The sequence below is a fragment of the Panthera pardus genome, unplaced genomic scaffold (assembly GCF_024362965.1).
Source record: "Panthera pardus isolate Hobbes unplaced genomic scaffold, ASM2436296v1 HiC_scaffold_11, whole genome shotgun sequence".
NCBI classification, from domain to species: Eukaryota; Metazoa; Chordata; class Mammalia; order Carnivora; family Felidae; genus Panthera; species Panthera pardus.
Genome location: NW_026526666.1, coordinates 60,520,600 through 60,543,914, shown reverse-complemented (window position 1 = coordinate 60,543,914; position 23,315 = coordinate 60,520,600). Strand labels below are relative to the sequence as shown.

Genomic DNA, 23,315 nt, shown 5'->3' with positions numbered 1-23,315 from the left:
AACCCGGAGATCATGACCTGGGCAGCAAACAAGAGTCAGATGCTCAACCCACTGAGTCACCCAGGTGCTCCCTCCTGTCAGACTTCTTCATCTACTTATCGACCAGATTTAAGCTAAGCAAAAGAAGAGAGCTCATTATTGGATTGCCCTAACAATCTCATAATGTTGCTTAATTATGAAGAAAAAAAGAAAGAAAAAAGAAAACAGAAACATTAACCTTTCCCAAGGTGAGCATCTGTGAAATCATGATTTGAGTATCTTTTTCTAGGATACCTTATAATAGATATGTAACTATTAAAATAAAGCTTGCTTATGTAACAGCTAGAGAAGAAACTGGTACATATTTTAGAAAATAAGATTTTTAAAAAGGATGATTCCTACAGCCACACTATAGGGGCACTTAGCATCTGTTATACATCTTAAACTGCAGAGAAAAATTGTATAACATAAATAAAAATAATAGCTCTGATTTGTTAAGCAAATAGGAAAGAAAAGGCAATGGAGAGGGTGTTTTACAGATACTGCCCTAGTTTGTACTTTGAGGCACTTGGCCAATCTTGTATATTATTTTTCTTTTCTTCCTTATTTCTTACACTTAAAAAAAAAGTATATATATATGTGTGTGTGTGTGTGTGTGTGTGTGTGTGTGTGTGTGTGTGTATGTATGTGTGTATATATATATAAAGTTATGTCCTGAGGAACTATTTGAAGATATTTAAAAAATTATAATATAATATTAGATGAGAAAAAAAATGTAAGACTATATAAATAGTAATTCCAATTGTATTACATATTCATAATTCATATAATATACATGAAAATACAAAGACAGATTGTAAGTTACACACTGATTTTCTTTGTGTGGTGGAATTATAGATGTTTTCAATTTTTCTCTTTATACTTGTCTGTATTTTCAAAATATTTTACAATAAACATTTGTGAATTCTACAATCAGGAAAATACTTAAGTTACGTGTACGAGATGCATCAAGTATCTTGCAGACTTCCTGCTAAATCATTTGTTTTTCAAATATTGTAAATCACTTTTTAAAAGAATGAAACATAGACTGTATGAAGACCAGAACATGGGAACAAAAAATGCTTTTTCATATGTTTTAAAGGTCATTTAGTCACATAATTTTCTTATTTTGTGTATTTTTCCCCAATTTCTTTCTTAGATTTCACAATAAAAAAGCCTTCTTTAAAGCATTTATAATCAGAAACCTCTCTATGATATCTCGAAATCTCCAAATCTTATTACATATTACTTTTTTTTTTTTTTTCAATATATGAAATTTATTGTCAAATTGGTTTCCATACACACCCAGTGCTCATCCCAAAATGTGCCCCCCTCAATACCCATCACCCACCCTCCCCTCCCTCCCACCCCCCATCAACCCTCAGTTTGTTCTCAGTTTTTAAGAGTCTCTTTTGCTTTGGCTCTCTCCCACTCTAACCTCTTTTTTTTTTTTTTTCTTTCTTCCCCTCCCCCATGGGTTTCTGTTAAGTTTCTCAGGATCCACATAAGAATGAAAACATATGGTATCTGTCTTTCTCTGTATGGCTTATTTCACTTAGCATCACTCTCCAGTTCCATCCACGTTGCTACAAAGGGACATATTTCATTCTTTCTCATTGCCACGTAGTATTCCATCGTGTATATAAACCACAATTTCTTTTTTTTTTTTTTTTTTTTTACAATAATTCTTCCAAAGGTTTTATTTATTTATTTTTTTAATATATGAAATTTACTGTCAAATTGGTTTCCATACAACACCCAGTGCTCATCCCAAAAGGTGCCCTCCTCAATACCCATCACCCACCCTGTCCTCCCTCCCACCCTGCCCTCCCTCCCACCCCCCATCAACCCTCAGTTTGTTCTCAGTTTATTAACAGTCTCTAATGCTTTGGCTCTCTCCCACTCTAACCTCTTTTTTTTTTTTTTTTTTTTTCCTTATTACTTTAAAAAATATGTTTCTTTTATGTTTGGCAACATTAATAGAAATTATAAGAATGAGTAAAATTAGCTTTTATCTTAACAGAACATCTTTTACCTATTTATCATACAGTAAAACATTTAAAATGTATTCAAAAATAACAAAGGGTTTAAGATTCATAAAATCTGAGGGACTATAAAATTTGACAATTTAACTTTTATTTTTGCAGGCATTGCACAATGAAGATAAAATTGAATAAAAGGTGATATGCTCAGAAATTACAAAACTGGGCACAGCAAAGAATTGCCAGCAGTCACTCCATAATGATTAAAATCTCTTCCCAATGAATACATGCAGTGATTCATCAGTGAAACAAGTAGTTTACTAATAAACGAATAAGTAAAAAGTTTTACCATAATGATCATAATCACCCCTTCCCTCAGTCCTATTAAACCCGTAATATTGGAAGTAAACTGTTGTTGTGGTACCTTGAGTTTCATCATGGAATCTTGACATAACTTGTCTCCCCGAGCTGCAGAAACCTCATCAATCCCGATCAGTTTGGCCTTGTACCGGACCCCTTCACCTTTAAACCTCTTTATCAAAGTGGCTTCACTGCGATCCTGACCTGAGAACAGAGAAAAGCATGATTCAGGCATGTGAGTATTCAGGTCCCACTGTCTTTAAATATCCACAGGGCCAAGATTCGGTCTCTGGTTTCACTTCTGTTCTGAGAAAGTCAAATCACTGGACCAAGTAGAAAAGAATGGTAGTTCTCCTGGATGCAAAGTCTGGCTCTATCATTTTAAATCCGGAGGCAAATTACTTCTCTCTGAGCCTCTGTTTTCTCAGGCAAGAGGAAAAAAAAAAAAAAAAAAAAAAAAAAAAGAGTTACAAATAACTAACCCCAGTGGGGCATTAAGATAATTAAATCAGACAACATGTGTAAAGCACCCAGTACAGAGTTTGATACACACTAGGTATTCAACAAGTAATCACCACCCACTGAGTTCATGTCTGACATTCTTGTTACAATAGTATTAGCACTGAGCCTCTTTGGCATTTCCAGCATTTAATATGACTTTGGCCAGGGTCCAAGACCCTCTTACACCCCATTCCATGGGCTGTTTTATAGTGAGACTCCAGAGTAATTGCTTCGTATCAAGTAATGACCCAGGGACAATTATCAAAAAAATGGTTTTACAATATCTCTTCTGCTAACTCATGTGTGTGTAGAAATTGGCTACTTGGTATGGTGCGCCCATATCCCGCAACAGCCCTTCTCAATAATTACTAACATAATATTTTGCTAAGACGTGTCAACCAGAAGTTCAAATACATCCATATAAAATAAGGACAGTAAAGTTACTGCTAACTGAGTGCTTCACAGGAGATGTTTTATAAACTTTATGCCCACTCTTCATAAAAACTCAACCATATCCATTTTGTAGACAATGAAGATGAAGGTCATAAAATTCAAGGAGCTTGTGCAAGTTTACATGGTCAGAAAAAAAGATGAATACACCGTAATTAAAATTTCTAATATCATCAAACTTTCATATAACTCATCAGAATATGGGGCATTGCACATATGGTTCTTAAAACCTGGAGCACCCTAGTCTCCTGATATTCATCTCCTGGAACATCATTAACTTGAACTTCCAATACCTCCTCCATCAAGCCTTCCATCATTGGTGAGAAACTTTGAGCTGAGCACATTAGAGCTAACTCAGCCTACTTCTCTCTATGTATATGATGTGCAAACTAAGGCCTTTCCATAATGTGGGGCTGAGAATTATTTCAGCTGAAAATAGAGGGGGGAAGAAAACAACAGCAATGATTAACCATTGCATAATGCTTTTCTACTGAAAGAAACACAACTTGCATTTCATTCATCGATTCAATCATACCTTACTGAGCATCTCCTCCATGCCAGACGCTATAAGTCACTGCAACAAATGTATGAGACTAAGTCTGTGCCCCTATAAGCTCAAGAGTTTGGTGACTGAAAATAAAAAATGTGTAAATGTGCATTGCGCTGGTTGTGTAAGAAGGTACGGCTTTATTTGGCCATCCTCATTTCAAAGTATGGCTTTCTCACTTGAAAGCCAACTAACCTGTCCGCCGAGCTTCAGTTTCCTCATCTGACGGATGTTGGATAAAATATCCACCGTCAGATTCATTGCGAATAGTAACTTAGAGGAGACAGTATGTGCAAAGCATGGATTCACGTGGTGAGTGCTCAGAAAATGGCAGCTGTCACCACTATTACCAGCCCAGTGAATGAAGAAGAGAAGACAGAATGCTGAAGGAAGGAGGGCACAAAGGAGTGTCTGCAGAACCAGACCCCTAATTTCCAGCTGGTGCTTCTTCCCCCTGTACCCTTGCTGACTCCTCGTATAGTAAAGCCTTTGAATTATAGTCCACAAAGCAGATATAACATATGCGTAATTAGTCATGATCTGTAATTGACGTAAAAATTAAGGCCCAGGGTTCTGTGAGGGCAGATTGTCAGAGATTAAAGCTAAGAACAAAGAGGACATTTTCCATGATAAACCCTGTGCAGACACCTACCCAAACAACAGGGCCATGTACGACAAGTTACCTCTCCTTGCATTATCATGGGGTGTCGGGTAGGAGTGGCCTATGGCTTACTCTGTTTCTTGGGAAGGTTTTCTTACTCTACCACGAATACCATCTCAGCCTTTTCAACCCATGATATTATTTCAGTCACTAATCAAATCCCTTTTACTATGAGGGACTTCTCCAAGCTTTACTTATAATAACCACTCCAGGTAGTATTTATCATGTTCTGTACAAAGCACGTTGTATACACCAACTTGTTTAACCTTAGAAGTAACCCTAGACGTATGTGCTTTTACCCAGGTTTAGTAAATGAGAATCTAAATGAAACATCTAAGAGGCCAAGTAACTTGTCCAAACTTACTCAGTGGGACCTGAATCCAGATATGTCTGATGCCAAAGCCCAGGCTCATGGTTTGCTTGTGTTCTGTGTTTTTGAAGCCTGTTCTCTTAACCACCATGATTAATTGCTTCTCACTCTACCTTACTTCCCCATCTTTAGGTTATACACAAACTCACCTGGTCCAAATCTGTTGACACCCAATACACTGGCATCACTAAAATTCCACTGGAGAGACAGCTTGAAAATGGAACAGGGGCGCCTGGGTGGCTCAGTCGGTTAAGCGTCCGATTCAGCTCAGGTCACGATCTCACGGTCCGTGAGATCGAGCCCTGCGTCGGGCTCTGAGCTGATGGCTCAGAGCCTGGAGCCTGCTTCCAATTCTGTGTCTCCCTCTCTCTCTGCCCCTCCCCCGTTCATGCTCTGTCTCTCTCTGTCTCAAAAATAAATAAACGTTAAAAAAAAAAAATGGAACAAATAGCTTCCGGCCTCTACATCATGTCCCGCAAATTGTCCATGAGTCAGATAGAAAGACAGCCTTAAGAAACATTTATCAAAGCACAGAGCTCTACCAAGGAGGGCGCTTCATAAGGAGACAGAGCCAGATCAGGTGAACAAGGGCAGAGATTAATAAGAAAATATTAGGCCATTTAGAGGAAAGTAGGGAGCCCAATTTAGATTAGGACCCAGGGCCAAGCTAATTTGTATGAAGGGCACTTATGCAGTAGATAATCCAGTTTCTCATTAAATGCTCCACCATTAAAAGGGTAATTTTTCATGAGTACATCTTGAGCAAGGTCTCAGTTATATTAGTTAAGAAATAAATAACAGATATCAGAGCCATAAGGCTATTCCATCAGAGGCACATACGATTTGAGAGTACTAGGGAAAGGGTCAGTCTTCACACATCACAAGTCATCGTGCATCCCCAGACTATTTCGCTGAAAGCACCACTGACCATAGACGTCAGGATGGACAAAAGAAAGGACCTATGTTTAAGCGACATCATCATCGTCACTATCAATTATTGACCATTTACCATACCAGTCGCTGTGCAAGATTTTACATGCAAACTCTCATTTAACCCTCACACCTGCTCTTTAACTTACAGTCTGTCACCTGCCCTATTTTACAGAAGATAATGTCAATGACCAACACCAACAGCAGAGCCTGAATTTTTTAAATAACAGCTTTATTGAGATATAATTCCCATACCATTCAATTCAATCTCTACAAGAAGGCAACCTCGGCAACCACTCAACTATTTTCAGCCTATATGGACTTGCCTATTTTGGAAGCAAACTGCATTTCATATAGATGGTAGCATACAATGTGTGGTCCTTTGTAACTAGCTTCTTTCTCTTATCATCACATTTTTAAGGTTCTTCCATGTTACAGCATGTGCCTGTACTTCATGTCGTTTTTGGGGGAGGTGGGGCTGAATAATATTCCATTGCATCAAGATACCACATCAGCTGATGGACATTTAGGCTGTTTCCATTTGGAGGCTATTATGAACAACGCTGCTATGACACTGGTGTATCAGTTACTGTGTGGGCATAGTTTTCAATTCGTAGTATTATACCATTTCTCTCCTAGGTATAATACTGGGTCATATGGTAACTCTATGTTTAAAGTTTTAAGAAACTATCAAAGCGTTTTCCCAAAGTGGCTGTACCAGTTTACAATCCCACCTGCAAAGTACAAGGGTTTCCGTTTCTCTACCAGATAGTCTTGCCAATATTTGTGTCTTTTTTGCTTTAGCTGTCCTCGTGGGTGCTCAGTGATATCACAGTTTTCTTTTGCATTCTCCTCAGGACTAATGACATCGAGCATCTTTTCTTGTGCTCAGTGTCCTTTTGCAAATCTTATCTGGAGAAATGTCTATTCAAATCTGACACGGTCAAGTCCAGTAGCCTGAATTTGAACCTGGGTGTTATGAAAAATCTCACGCTTTTAACCATTAGGCTCTTTGGCCTCGGTTGACCTTGCACCATACTCTCTTATAGCCCTTTGACTTTTTACTTTGTGTCACAGCTATTTGTGTAGATGCCTTATGGAGCCTACAGTAAATTGGCAGCTGTCTTACTAAGTACATCCTAAACACACACACCATGCCTGATCTTCTCAGGCCTTATCCCTCTTAATCTAGGGCTACTGGAAATACGCATAGTCATCATTCTATAAATGAAGAAACCAAGACCAGAGAGGTAACTAAAATTAATGCAAGCTGAGCTGGGAATAGAATCTCATCCTGTCCCATTCCAAGACCGGAGATCTTCACTGGCAGGCAATAGGGTTTAATGGCCCAGAACCAGAGCTCTGTATTCAAAGGACTTGCATTCTGGTCCCCGCTCTCCCATCCACTCCCCTAATTGTGATGCGTTGGGCAAGTTCCCTTCCATGTCTGCCACAGTGTCTTTGTCTGTGTAGTGTACATAATAACCATTGCTCCCATACTGGGTCATTGGGTAGGTCACAGAAACGACACATAGACAGCAATGTAGGACAGTGACTGACAGAGCTCAATCAAAACTGACCACTGTTACCTAGGTGATCATATTTCCAGTTTGTCTGGGGCAGTCCTGTGTACACCTTTTGTCCTGATGCTATTATTCCTATCGTCCTATTACTCTCAAAATTATCCCTGTTTGGACAACAAATTGTGTGGTCATCCTAATTGTATCATCATCATTTGTATAGGACACTGCCCCAGGGCATTCTTTGTGCTAGGCAATGTGCTACCTAGGTATGCAGAAAGAGTCTCCTCTCCCATTTGGGGGATGCCACGTTTTAGAAAGGGACACATATGGCTTTACAAAATATGACTGTGAATGTCATAGGGAGCTGAGGGGAAGAGAGATCACTTGTGTGGCGGGGAGGGAATTAGGAACAGCGGCAGAGGTTCCTGTCATTCGAGGAAGGCTTGGTAAGAAAGCAGGGTTCATCAAGCAGATAAGTGAGGGAGAAACTTCCAGAAGAGCAAAAAGCATGATGATATTTGGGGGAAAGTGAGTCACTGGGTTAGTCTAGTCTGAATGTTTCTCAGCCCCGGCTATGTTTTAGAATCACCTTGGAAACTTTTTACAGATTCTGGTTAGAATGGTTTTGGGTGAGCCTGGGCCCATTAATGTGCTCGGGAAGCACTGTGTTAGAGCACAGGCCTCGTGTGATGCAGGCCAAGGCTGTGGGGGCCTATTCCTGGAAGGCCTGAAGCTTTGGACTCTGTTCTCTAGGCCACAGGAGCGCTTCATGACCCTGTCTGTTCTGAGGATTAGATGTAAATAACACTGGGGCAACATTGGGGGAAGTATAAGGCTCTCACGGATTGATGGATTGACCATGCATTCTTTAATTCACTCAGTCAATATATATTGAGTACCTACTATGTGTTCTTTTTTTTTAAAGCTTTTTTATTTATTTTGAGAGAGTGGGGGAGGGGCAAAGAGAGAGGGGGACAGAGGTTCCAAAGCAGGCTCTGTGGTGACAGCAGAGAGCCCAATGAGGGGCTCAAACCCTCAAACCGTGAGATCATGACCTGGGCCAAAGTCAGACGCTCATCCGACTAAGCCATCCAGGCGCCACCCCCCTACCCCCACTATGTGTTCTAAGGTGCTAGAGACACAGCAGTGAACAAAACATAAATACCCCTGCACTCATGGACATACCGCAGACATTTTTAATTCTAATCTAATGGAGAATCACCTGTAAAACAACAACAACGACCACCACTCCCCAAAATCCCAAATTGCAGATTCCCAAATAGCATCTACCGAGACTCTGAGTCTAGTGGGAAGGACCCAGTAGTCTTTGAGGAAGACCTGTCTCCTGTATCTGGATCAACTCTGTCTGCTGGATCCCTTCTTAGAAACAGATATTCAGAATGGTCATACTGCCTAAACTGATACATCTAGATCAGAGCCAGAGCCAGGATTTAAGAAAAGGTCTGCCTCAGTTCACAGAACCAGGATTTCCAGGGTTACGATTTTTATTTTTAACCACATGTCTCTCTTAGTAAGATATTTTTGAGCCTATAAATAAATTTAAAAAAAGAGGTGTATTTCTGTATAATTTACCTACATGTAGTATAAACATGTACCACTTATAAACTACATATTAATATTATTAGAGCTCATCAGTCTTAAAATGTTTTAGTTTAGAACCAAATATAAATAGATGTCTCATAATTTCCCACATCCCCAGCAGATTATCTTGCATACCCCGGGGGTGTCTGCATCTCATAATGCTTTCTTCCTTGCATATTTCTCTGAGAAGTAACAATTTGAAAAGTCCTCAGGGAGTCACGGCAAGCCTACAATCATAATAAGCCATTTGGGTTTCCAAGAATGGTCCATTTCTAATTTTACAATGGACAACTGGTAACCCTAGGGGGTGATATACTTCATGGACAGTGGGGGTAGGCAGGGTGCATATCCATTACTCTTAAGCATCTGGAGGCACCCGGGAGACGCCGGAGAGATGCCTCCAGGGTCACCCTCTAATCCCTGCCCCATGTTGCCTCCAAAGAGATCCAGCCCCAATGCCACCTCATCACCACACTACCAACCCTTGAAATGTCATTGCCTTCAACCTGCCCACAACAGGTGGCCTCCTCTCCTCCCATCTCATTTCTGCTTAATCTCCAGTCCTACGGGCCAGGCTTCGCCATGCCCCTTGCCCATGCTATTTCATCTTCTCTGACTTGCCTTGTCTACTTGATAAATGTTGCAAGTATACCTTCCAATCAAATACATCGTCTGCTCTGAGGGCTGGCACTTTTTTTTTTTTTTTAAGAACTCCTCCTTTCCTAACCCCCATACCCCACTGACTAAAATGAACATCTTTAACGTATCTTATAAGGCACCTCTTGAACCCATCAACCTCACTTTGGACCCCTTTCTGCCATTTCTCTCACATTCTGGCCTTTATCCAGATCCTCCAACATACTTGCTCTGTGCAACCTCATGCTATGCTCTGTAGTTTTGCACCTGCTGTTCTCTGGGCCTGGAAGGCATTTCCCAGCCCTGTCTTTCTTCACCCCCTGCCCCTCCTCTTCCACACCTGAGGTCTCAGCACAGCACCATGTGCCCAGGGGTCCTCTGATCCCAGGGGTCTATCTGCGAGATCCCCTCTGAGAGGCATCCGCAGTATTCTCCTGATAATCCCCTTGCATTCTTGCAACTAATGATCTCATTTGTAATAACCTGTTTAAATCCAGCCTTCTCCTTAGTCTGTAAACTCCAGAAAGTCAGAGATGGAACACAGTGTTCGACTTGTTGACCAAGGTACCAGAGCTCAGCATTTTCCTAACACATAGACACAAACTGTACAATATTCCCTCACAGCATCTGTCACGGCATCTATAGCACCTCATTGACTTTATCTTCATGCCTCCTTCTCTGCACTTAACTCCACCAGAGCGGCGGCTGGGGCGGATTCATCTGTGGTTTCTGAACCTAGCATGGTACCTGACACAGAGTGGACCCACAGTGCCCAGATCTCCTGAATAATTGAATAAATGAATGAATTTATTTCTTTATTCAAAAGAGGCAAGTAGACTCCTGGAGCCAGAATCACTGTGGGGAAGTGTAAGGGGTCACTAAGCACCCCTTCCATACAGACCCTATTTCAAAGCTATTCTGTGAGTGTGATGCACAATCTCCAAGGAATAAAATCCCTAATGGGATAATGTAAATGTCACACCCATAGTTATTTTAACCGTTGCCTTTGCTTTGAGCCATTAAGGAAGAGCGTTTCTCAACCTCATCACAACCTGATCCCCTTATAACCCAGGAAATTCCTCTCCTCAGAATTTAAATCGAGGCAGTCCCCAGGGCACTGAGTAAATTCTGCGGTTTGAACAGCCCTCAAGGATGCCATCAGGAAGAACACTGAGACCCTGTCTTGGAACAGAAGGCACTGCCAACGTGGAGGTCCCACACTGGGAATGACCTGGCAGAAGCTTCAACTACGAGGCACCTTTGTCAGAAGTCAGGATCCAGAGGAAGCAGGCAATTAGCATTTTTTAGGACAATGAGCCCGACAGCCCACAGAATCCACTAGAGTAATAAACGGTCTCTGTCTCCTGCTCCAGGCTGTTCACTAAAGGCTGCTAATGGTCAAATAAAAGATATTTCACAGCCAAGATTATTTTCTCTTTACCTCCCTCCCACCCTCATCACAGATTATAATGAGCACAGCCACAGAAACTCACACAAGAGCCAAGATAAGTGGGGTTTTTTTCCCTAATGTGGTCAGCCTGGTTGTGAATTCCTTTAGCTTTTGACAGTTACAGTATTTCCCTGTCTAGCAGAGGTCAACTCCAACAAATTTCTTATACTGAGCTGAGTGTTCACTTCTATGTTTAGATACTTATACATCTAAGGAAGTGTCTCAGTCAGCTCTGTAACAAAAATACCGCAGATGGGGTGGCTTAAACAACAGTTCTGGGGACTGAAAGTCCAAGATCAAGGTGGTCAGAGTGAGTGTGCTATCTCTCTTCCTTTTACAAGGGCACTAATTCCATTACAGGGGTGACCCTTGTGACTTAATCTAAACCTAATTACCTCCCCAAAGCCCCACCTCCAATACTACCACATGGGGCATTAGGGCTTCAATGTATGAATTTCCTTGGGTGGATGGCTAGGGGGGAGGGTAAGACACCAACATGCAGTCTATAATGAGGGGGCCAGAATTTGGAAGGAGGAGTAAAAAGCTGGATGATACCTGAAGACAAGCCTGTCCAATTTTCATAAACTGTCTTAGTGAATAATCGTAACACCTTGGAGACAAACACTGCAACCCACTGGATGGGAGGAGGCTGGGGCACAGGAAGCGAAGTCACTGGCATAACACCACACTGCCCGTGAGGGGCATGATGTCTAACTCTTGGGAGTCCAGTGGTGTTTTAGTAGCTCTGTAACTTTGTGTATATCTAATACTGGGAAAGTTATTTAACTTTTCTGACTGTTAGCTTCTCCATCTCTAAAACACTGTAGTTATCTGCACTCCTCTCTAGGACAGTTAGAAGGGTTATATGAAATAATACACATTTTCTTCTTTGCACACTCCCTGGCACATCAGTCATTCAGTAAATATTTATTGCCTTCCTCCTCCCCAAAGAATATATTTCACATTAAGCACCGGTGGCCCAAAGCTAACCCTAGCAAAGTCTATGGCAGTAGGAGTGATGCTCCCAGCTGTTTGGGAAATTTTTTTGGTTGCCTGGGAATAAGTTGTGCAGTTAGGAACAGGATGTTCCTTCCTGAAGGCAACCACAAAGATCAACTTATGAATTATTAACAAAATACCCAAACTGAGACATCCTCCCTCCTTCTGCATATCTATCTGAATCACCAGGCCATCCATCTTGATGATAAGAAAATTTCAAAGAGGTTCCCCCTCCACCCCACCCCATCTAACATGATTCTATCCACTGCTGAAAGAGCTCTGTTGTCTGTTATGTTGTCCAATTTAAGAACAGATTGTGGGGGGAATTTCCGAGCCCAGCAGCAGAGATAACTTATTTTACTTAGAATTCTATCTTGCAATTATCCAGGTGTTGATTTGCAATGGACAAATAATTATGTATCCTGGCTGCGTAGGAGAGAATGCTGATTTCATGTAATTAACTAGCTGGGTAGTGAGCAGAATAAGGAGAACAACACATTTAGGGGGCTGTTAAAATGTGCTTTTATGAACATGGTTGCTGTCATTATTGCTAAAAGGTAAACTAATTAAGGAGCTAAAATAATATTCAAGCTATTATTCACGCACACATTCCCTTAAAAAAGATGTTCTTCATTGGTACTTCTGAAAAGAGCTCTCTATAAAGGGCATCTAGAATCCACCGGCATCTTTCTGTGTAAAGCCAAGTACTAAGATTCCAAAGATTCTAATTCGAAAGGCTGGGAATCTGTATTTTCAAAGACTGGCCTCTGACTCTGAGGCTGTGTCAGATTAGAGACAACTGCAGTATAAAGCAGGGTCCGTCAGTGACTCCGTATAGATGACCTGATCCTTATGCTCTGATGGTGCGTTCTTCTTTCCTTTCATTTGAGGTCTACTAGTACTCATTTCTCTCTCTTTCTTCTTCCTTCCTTCCTTCCTTCCTTCCTTCCTTCCTTCCTTCCTTCCTTTTCATCCCTCCCTCCCTTCTTTCTCTTTCTTTTCTCTCTCTCCCTCCCTCTCTTTCCCTCCCTTCCTTCTTCCTTCTCTTTCTTTTTCTCTCTTCCTTTTCTTTCTTCCTTCCTTCCATCCCTCTCTCCCTGCCTTCCTTCCTTGCTTTCCTGTTGGAAAAAAGGGAGAAATTTCCTGTTTTTAAGATTGTAAAGATAATCTGTAATCTTCTGTGATTGAGTCCTTCTGAACCCCTCCATGAAGACCAAGAAACTTTGTATATCCTGCTAATTCCGCCTGTCTGGGACTAACCAGTCTGGCTTCTAATCTGCAGCTTTATTTTTACATGCCTGCTTACTGACAGCCTGAAGATGGCCCGTACCACTGGCCTTTCAGGTGACTTACGGCTAGGCTTCTGTCTTTTTCCTGGTGGCCAAGGGGCAAACTAGTGTGTGTTGCCACTAATATCAGACCAAAGCAGAGAACAGGCTTTAGAGGATTTGTTACGTCCTTCTCTATCACACCTTTATTACTTACAGCGACTGAGAATGGTACAAGTTATTTGTCCCTTCTTACAGGGGACAATACTGAGGCTGCAAGAGGGTAAAGATGTGCCTAAGACAACAGGGCGAGGAAAAGGGAGAGCCGGGAGTGCCAAAAAATAAATCTAGTTAACCAGAAGAAGTTTTAAGGAAGAGATTCTGAAGATTTGGGCTGGCAAGAAGTAGGATCACAGAGGTCAGGGAAGGACACAAGTCTGAGTCCACAGCCACAGTTTTTATTTTTGTTTCTGTCACTTGCAACTGAAAGGGTCCTACCCTGGGTGTGGTGTGCCTTGGATGAAGGCAGAAGCTGAAGTAAAAAATACAACAGGCGTGGGGGCAGGGCAGGGAAATGAAAGAGGGGAAGAACAGTGTCCAGGAGAGACCCAGGTTCTCAGCTGGCTTTGACTTTCAGAAGCCTCTCAGCTGACAGCAAGTTACTTCACCTCTCTGCAAATGAGGATGTTAACACTCATCTTGTAGGATCATTGTAAGAACTAAATGCCATCACATATTTGAAGCATCCAACATGGGTGGGTCGGGCAGCTCCTGGCCAGCATCACGTGATGACAACATTTTCATCCCTTTCCTGTGGACTGCAGTCTACAGGTAGTACGTCTCCCAGATCCAGTTTTAGGTGGTGACATACTGGCTCAGGAAGGCTCTTGGGTGAGTTGCTCTCAGGGAATTGCCTTCCGCCCAAGAGAGTCACCTCACCCACAGCTGTATTCCCCTCACCTCACTCCCTGGCGTGTTTTGCTTTGTAACGCTCACAAACTTCTGTGACTCTATAGAAGTACGACTTTTAAAAAGCCTGAAAGTTCTTTAGGAGCACTTAAATACAGATTTCAGTATTTCTTTGAGCACCTGAACGGCCTAAAGTTCTGATTTTTATTACTTGATGGTGTCAGAAACGATACTTTCATTTCATCAGGGTGTTGGGGGAGGAAAAAAAAATAGTAATTTTCTCTACCTTTATAGGTTCTTGGCTGAGACCTTCCTGGAATAAAAGAGAGATTAGCAGTAGAAAAACAAACACAAGTTTAATAACACGTACACCTCATGTAGTCATGGGAGAGACCCAAAAAACTGAGTAACTCTCACCTCACTCCCCACTGCCCCTGTAGCTCACATCCAGTCAAGGACAGAGTGATCAGATGGGTGGGGGTAAAAGTCCAAGGCCCAAGCCTTGACTTGCCGACTTGCCTCAAGGCCAAAGGACAAAGCAGAGCTGCATGCCTTGGCTGCAGCTGTACCACAGCCTAGCCCCAGGCTCTGCTGAGTCCTGTACCTGCACTCCCCATCGGGGCTGATTCTGGGGGCATTCCCCAATAAGCTTTCTAGAGCAAATCTCGGTCTCTGCCATTGGTTTCCTCGGAACTTCATCAAAGCCCACACAAAATCAATGCATTTGAGAAAGAGCGTTCTGAAAGACGGGGGGTTGGGAGGGTCTTGGCGTGGAGAGGCAAGCCGGCAAGTGCCTGCAATAGCCCGACAGAGAGAGTAGGAGGGCTCAGGAACCGCACCCAGGGCTCACGTTACTAGAAACAGATATTGATGTTCCATGAGACTCAGCCTAATCAAGAAGGTGAATCTAGGGCTAATACCATCTCACCAGATGCATCTCAAAGGCCCTCGGCAAAAGTGTTGAGTGTTTGCCAGCCACTGTTGCACCTGAGTCTGCAGAGGTGAGTGGAGTGGCCGGCCACCCAAGGGCATCCTCACCACCACCGGCACTGGGAGGTACTGAGGGGTTTGCTCTTCTGAAATCCACAACTTGCCCTCCGCCCCTTTGGCAAATGCACCTCATAGCACATACCAGGGAGGTGTTTACAAAGCAGACATTTACAAAACGCTGGAAGCTGATGACAAGTGAAGACGACTTTGTTATCAAGTGAAAAATAACAGATGCATTTTTAAACCTTTTCTATTTTCATTCTTTAAAACAACTGTTTTTTTTCCCTTTCTAATTACAAAGTGACACATGCTCAAACCTTAAAATCTGGAAAATGCAGGAGAGAAAATAAAGGGGAAAGTCACCCATGATGCATTCCAGGGATATCTACGGTTTCATTGGAGTACATACTCTTCAAAACTTTCCTAAGTGTACACGCACACACAAACACATACATTTCTCAAAAAAAAAATGTATTCATGCTGTAAATCTGTAGCTTGCTTCTTTCATTTGGCAGTGCATTATATATTATCTCCCATATTGATATTTTTTGTAACACGATTCTTAGTGGCTGCATATCTCATCATATGGATGCATCCGTGATTCATCGACTCAATCTCCTATCATCAGACGGTTATGTTTCCAGTTAAAAACAGTGCAAACAAATACGATATTGAGAATTCCTCATAAAGACAGTAGAAAGATGGATTTTCCCTGTGAGAATGCCTCCATGGAGTCTTTCTACACATATCAGAGTGGATGCTTCTTTATGTCCCCCTCCCCTTGTTCCATTCCAGAAAAGTGTGGGCTCGCAATAGACAAATGTGTGGAAACACCTGCAAAATTGACCTCTCCCACTGTCTTTCTTTGGGAGCAACATAGGAGGGCGAAGGAAGGTTGTCTGTATGCTTTGGATTACAAAAGAATCCTTGTAAGCTCTGGACATGGTGCCCACGGAAAGTCAAGCCACCGCGAGCAAAGAAGTGAGAAGCAGGAGAATCGGATTTATTCCGAGGTCACAGGGCAGCAGCACACAGCAGCCGGACCCGGGGGCTGGAGTTCTCACCCAATGTGCGTGAGCACTCGTAATACGAAAGCCTGCTCTTGGACCTAAACAGAGGTTAATTAAACCACAGCTGGACAAGGGTTTCTATTTTCACATGCAGCCTGCAATTGGCCAGGAACTTCCTTCTGCAGCAGCTACAACTTTTGTGGGGTCATCTCCATTAGAAAAACACAAGAGGATTTAATTGGGTGCCTCTGCTGCCAACTTGTTTGCAGACTGTTTTTTAAGGGAGATTATTTTGGTCCTGGTATATTCTGGTACAAGCAAGGCTCATGCTTTATCTTCCACCTGCCTTCTGAACAAGAGGGCTGTGTATACTATCGACTGATTAAATTATTTCTTTAGAGCACAAAGAAGTATTTGTGATGAAGACAACAGAGAGGGCAAATCAATTATTTACTGAGAAGGCTGCAGTATAAATTACATTTGATTAAACTCAGAGATAGATCTCAGTGATGGAGGTTTTAAGTGGAATGTGCAGGAACAGACAGTGACTAAGTGCCCCCCAACATCACTAGTAATGAATGCAAGGGCAGGGGCCCAGCCCTGACACCGTTGTGTTTCTAACAGAGTCAGCCTAATATTTGTCCATGCCACAAACACGTGTTGAATGCCTACGATGTAGCACTGGCCCCAGAGCCAGAGTATAGTCAGGAACAAGAGAGAGAAAACAAAGTCCCTGTTCTCCTAGAGCTTCTGATCGAAAAGGGGAAGGAAGATAATAAGCCAGTAAATAAATTATGAACAAGATGGGTGCAGATAGTGAAAAGTGTTATGAAGATGATAAAACAGTCTGATGAAATGAAGAGTGACGGGAAGGATTCATGGGCTGGCCCAGGAAGGCATTTCTGTAAGAAATGACATTTGGAAGGAGCTGTGAACAACAAGAAAAGGGCAGTCATGCCAGGAGGGAATGTGTTTGGCCTGTTTACAAAACAGAGGGAAGCCAGTGTGATGGGAGCAGAGCAGTACTAGCGGCAGGAGGTGGGAAGTGGCTGCAAAGAAGAGGGAGTGAGGGCTCCTTCCTGTGCTGCCTTAGAAGGCAGGGCAAGCACTGGGGATCTGGTTCCAGTGCCATCAGAGGCAACTGGGGGCCATCAGGCAGGCTTGTGACTCACCTGTTGTAAAAATTTCTCTGAACGCCCTGCAGCAAAAGGGGGCAGAGTCGAAGCCTGAGTTCCTGTGTGGTCCAGGAGAGAGACGGGATGAGAATGATGGCAGCAGACAGGGAGGAGGCGTGCTGAATCAAGATACACCACGGAGGACTGGCAGATAGAGCTTACTCGTAGACTGTCCATGTAAGAAGCAGGAAAAGGGAGGAAGTAAGCACAACAGCTGAGTTGTGGCATCAGGACCTGAGCGGGAGGCAGTCACCTCCTGATACCAAGTCCTCCTAATCAGTGATGACCACAAAGCCACTGGAACCTGGTGACTTAACGTTCAAGGCCTTTCAAATCCAAGCTGTGTGCAGGGCGTGTGGGATTTAGGAAATGCAACCTCCCAGTGCCTGCTCCACCACGAGGGCTCCGGTCCCAACTAAGTCACTGTAAATTCCTTATTTACAATACGAAATAGACAAGACCTACCCTGAAGTCTGCAAATTAAATAAGGAAGTGGGAAAGTGAGAGGTGCCCTCTCTGGTGAACAGGTGCCCTACCCAGAGAACTGGTGCTCTTGTAAGTTCCTTTCCCTCCAGTTTAAATTTGGCACCAGAGTTCAGACCGAACTGCTTGAAAAGCCATGGTTTCTTCTCAAGTATGATTTTTCTCATACAAAAGGGGCACTTTTTTTTTTTTTTTACTTTTTCATTGGTTCTGTGTTGTTGCTATCTCATTGAGAGCCAAGACCTTGTCTGATTCATCAAGAGTACACCCCTTTTGAAATGTTTGCCCAGTCTCAGTGATTAAGCCCCAGCTGACTGCCCTTCCCCACATAGCATGTCCTCACAGTGGCTGCATTTACACATTATAACCCTACCCTCAAGGCCTCTTATGGTTAAACTGGATGGGACACTTGGTCCAAGCCAGGTTGGTCAGAGCCTCATTCTTGGGAACTGAAAACTGAAGCACGGGTAGGAGTCAATTTGTCCTTGTGCCCAGAATCATATCATGGGACATCAGAATTCTGGGTAGCCATCTTTCCCTGCCTGAATAAAAAAAAGGCAATCTTATTAAAAAAAAAAAAAAAGAAGCAAAGGGAAAAGATATTCTGGAAGAAGTGACCACAGAGAGAAAGTACTCTTGGGGTCCTTACTGATTCCAAATCCCTGGGTCATCTTTCCAGAGACCCAGCTCACACATCCTCTTCCTTAAATTCCATGAGACACCTCTGAGTCCTTATTGATATGTCCCTCTGTTATGTTTAAGTCCATTCAAGTTGACTTCTGTTACTTATAACTAGAAGACTTTCATTAATAATGGGTGTGAATTTCTGTCTATCTGGCTCTTTGCCCACTGCTGGTGGCAGGGACACAGTCACCAAATGGTTGCTGAGGAGAAAAGATGTGAATGGCTGCACCCAGTTTGCTGCCCCAGAAATTCTTGCTTTATGCTCAGTTTTCTCTCCCCAGCTTCCTATCTGCTAATAATGCCACAAAAAAAGAAAGAATTTGGGTTTAGATGATTTCCCTCCCACTTTTATCACTAAGATCTCAGACCTCAACAGTCTAATTTTTGTAGTTTATCTACTTGAATGGCTTAGCTTTCAATGAATTTAACATATACGAGTGAATTATTTCCTAAACAACTTCTTTTGGTCCCTTTTCTGCCAAAAAAAAAACAACAAAAAACAAAAAACAAAAAACAAAAACACCATAGACAGGTCTTTTTTGCTCAGATAACAAAAGCATGAATACCTACACAGCCTTGCTGATTTCAACAAAGCACCTCCCTTCCAAAGATCTCAATGCAGTGGCAAGTGTGATCTTAATGCTTCTTAAGGCACTGTGGTAAATTTCCAGGAAAAATATCTGACAAATTTGGACATTCAGAAACAGTAGGATATAACAGATCAATGGAAAACAGAAATAAGTATTAAATCTGTTTCAGTTTAATTCAGTTAACATTTTATGAACATCTTTTATGTAACTGACATTGTGCCAGGACTCCGGGGCCACCATTTATTAAACACCTACTATGTTCCTATTAAACACCTATTAAAAACCTACTATGTTCCAGGTACAGTGATAGACATTTTCACATATATTACTTTTCATTTGGCCCATACACCAGCCCTACATGGCATTTATGACCTCACTTTGTGCAGATGAAGTGAAGAAACCTGCCCAGAGTTCACACAGCCAATAAGAAGATGTGATTCATCCAGGACTCACTCCAGCTCTGTTTGTTTCCACCTCTCTATGTGTCTTCTGCTCTACCTAAGTTGCTCCCCTGATGAGATGAGTAAGATGGAATTTTTCCTTTTAAGAGGTCCCCAGGCCAGTGGAAGAAACACAGTTTCATAAAAGGGAATTTTTCATAAACAAAGGTGTCATCAATGTCCAAAGACACCTCCAGGAAAGAATTGCACATTCTGATGGATGGGACAGGGGCTGGATGCATGGATGAGGTGGCATTTCGACGGGAGACTAAGTGATGTAAAGGATCTTAGAGCAAATTTTTTACAGGAATCCTGACAAAATGGAAATATCCATTACTGTACACCTATTCAGTAAGGGCAGAGAAAATGGTGAAAGGCATCATAATTAAGGACCAATTATGCAATGTGTATGCCATTAATGACCCTAAGAGGGAGCTATTATTATTTTTTCAGTTTTAGAGACAAGGAAAGTAATGTTCACAGTGGAAAGGTAACCTCTTCCATGTCACACAATCTTCATTTGCCTGTTGAATATTTCAAATCCAGGACGCTCAGTAATGCATTTTCCCTACTAAACCACGTCTTCTGAAGAAGTAAAAAACAAAAAGAAGAAAGAAGAAAGAGCTACAAATTACGGGTGCAATAAATTATAAGGTCATTCTCTACCTGCAAAGAATTTACAATCAAGTCAGGGAAGTAATACATAAACCTCTGAAAACTGAAACAAGAAATCAAGGTAGAAAAACAAGTCAAGAACAATAGAAGTCATGGCCCAGGTCAGCTCAGGAATAACTGGCGTATATATTATACTGAGCAGTGTCCTAGGGGTTTGGAGGAGAGAAACAGGATTTTCAAGCAAGGTCCTTGGAAGGAGTTTTCAGGGAGAGGCGGAGCGGAAGCCTATGTCCATTCCCATGTACAATTAACATGAAGTGGGGGGCACAGAGGACCATCCTCAGCCAGAATTAAAGGCAAAATCAAGGTCATTAAAGTTGTTGGAAATGGGCCTTTACTGAATTTTGTATAGTAGTAACTGCTCCCCATTACTAGGCATCCCTCATGAGCAGGAGTGGTACTCGGCACGTTGTAGATGATGCCCACATACAGAAAAGAACCTGAGATTCAGAAAAGGGCACGAGTTGTCCAAGTCAGATGGCCAGCAAGGCTGGGGGTGGGGGGTCAGCAGATAGATGTGCCTGCCTGACTCCAAAGGTCATGGTCTTTCCACTCCACTCCACTCCACTATCTGTGTGCTCTGGGCTCAGATTTTGAAGGGTGCTGAAAGCAAACCTAGGTTTTCTCTATGGGCGTTAAGGATGTCTCTATTCAGGGACATCATTATAACATGATCAGAGCCAAGTTATAGAGAAGATGTGCAAGCCTGGTTGAAATAAGGGGATTTGGGGTGGGGAACACCATTATTTTACTCCCTGTTTTCAGGAAGGAAATCAGTGAGGAGTGAAGAATGTCAAAGGCAGCCAGTACACGGACAGTCCCCAGATTGAATAATCTGGTTCCAAATTCACTAAAAAGGAGACAGCCACAGCAAAGGTCACTGAGGAGAGTTAATGACATGATATGCGTTCACGAAGGTGAAGTCAGTAAGAACTTACTGACTCCAATGGGCCTTCTTCCATGCCCCCTTTCCGTGGCCCCTCCATATAACCGCACATCTCAGTGCCACCTCCTTCCCGAAGAAGCTCTCCCTCTTATGCTTCCGTGACTCTCTTGGTCTCCTTCTTTCCTGACATGGTAGGAAATCCTCAATGGGGGTATCCTCTAATGTTCTGTCTAAATCCTTTTCTAAATCCTCAATGGGGGTATCCTCTAATGTTCTGTCCATGGTATTCTTTGTTTTCCCCCTTGTCAATCTCACCCTCTCTCGTATGACACTCTAATCAACATAGTTAGCTCTCACACCTCTCCTGAGCTCCATGCCCACATTCCCGTCTGCCTTATATATGCTGGCACCTAAATTTCTTACAGTGATCAAGCTTTAGCAAGTACGGAAAGGAGATGACCCATTTCTCCTTTACTCAAACTGCCCTTCTCTCTTTGTGTCGGTTCCACTGCCGCCCCTGACGCCATCACGACCCCATGAAGTCTCACCAGGCCAAGCGCAAGTGTAGCAGCAATAGCCTACCCGTGCATTATAGCCACATCAGCAGCACCACCCAGCACACTGCACAGTTCTATGCAGGTCTGATGCACCAGGTGGGATTCTTGGCCATTGCAAATCTCGTGTCTAGGAGAGTCCCCAGCACAATGCAGGTAACCTTTGTCAAACAGGTGCACACCATGGGCCATCTACCCTTCACCCAGGGGAGAAGCTTTGGAGAGAAGCTTTTGATTTCTCCTCTTTTCATTACCATGCCTTTTGCACCGATTCTAAGAATTGTAAACAATGTTTCTAAAATGTCCTCACTGTCACCACATTTCTGATCCTCGTACCTTATCTAGATAATTCCATGGTCTACCGATCTACCTGGTGACAATTTCTCCCTACTCCAATTCATTTGTTAGAGAACGACAAGATTTCTCTTCAGACAGTACGTTCTTATGGTGTCATTCCATTATTCAAAGTCTTTGGTGGTTCCACTTTCCTCCAAATCAAACCAAACAGTAATTTCTCATCTGTTTATTCAATATTTCATCAAATATACATGGTACACTGACTTGCTAGGCACTGGGGAGTTAGGGGTGAACTTGAAAGACAAATCCCCTGCCCTTGGGAAGATCACAGTCTTTTCGATTGGAAAGAACACCAATTTCTTCTTCCTCACTTCCTTTTGCCCTGACATAAGCTCTCTGCATCAGCCAAGTGAAACCCAGTGAAACCCAGGTCCCAGGATACATCCTACATGCCTGCACATGTGTGTATTTTCTCACAGTGTTTTCTCTGTCGGGAGTCAGAGCCTGTCTGACCTCATCTGCCAGGTCAACTCTGTACCTGTCACCTTTCTGTTCCCACTTTCTGCCCCAGTCCAAAATTTGGGGTCTCACCTCCCAGTTCTCTCTTAAGTGATTAACTTAGATCCTTCCAAAATAATGTTTTCCCCTCCATCCCTCTCCCCTAGTCTATTAATTCCATTCCTGGACAGTACCGAATGTCTCTTTAGCTCACACTGAAACGTTTCTTAAGAAATAAAGATTTTAAAACGTGAAACAGGTACACACACCTTAAACCACGGATATCAACTCATTTACAAACCACAATTTTCTAACACAGCTGAAATCTAGTCACGGAGTCATGTGCCAACCTCACAGGTGTGTGTACCCTGTTAGAAGTTGCAGAGAAACTCTTCAACAAGTTCTTTTTATTATGTTTGCTAATATTTGTGGAGCCCTTAATTATGTGCCCGACTTTGTGTAAATATTTTGCAAGCATCGTCTCACTGATTTCTCACGAAAACCCTCTGACATAGACATGGTCATCCCCAGTTTATAGATGAGGAAACCAAAGCTTACAGAGGTAGAGGGGCTTGACCAAAGTTACACAGATAGCCGGACTTTATGTAAACTCAAGTAATGTGATTTTTAACCACTAGCAATATACTGCCCCCCTTAGGGAGATTACATGCATTAGTATGTAACTAGTGTATATAATATACTTAGCTAAGTGCTGGGCACAGAGTAATCATTCAATAAATGTGACAGATAAGAACTGGAGAGAGGGAAAACAGGCCGACAGATAAACGCACAAGTACAAGGCATATTCACATACACTACTGCACAAA

At 42.4% G+C, this 23,315-nt stretch overlaps 1 protein-coding gene across 22 annotated transcripts in view; it reads right to left on the bottom strand.

The window, feature by feature from the left end:
- The window catches only part of DAB1 (DAB adaptor protein 1), a 1,127,727-nt gene that overhangs the window by 143,717 nt on the left and 960,695 nt on the right, over positions 1 to 23,315 (bottom strand). For all 22 annotated transcript variants that reach the window (XM_053894818.1, XM_053894792.1, XM_053894788.1 and 19 more), the window contains one exon: positions 2,425 to 2,564. In XM_053894818.1, the coding sequence (XP_053750793.1) occupies positions 2,425 to 2,564 (140 nt within the window). The remainder of the gene's footprint in view (positions 1 to 2,424; positions 2,565 to 23,315) is intronic.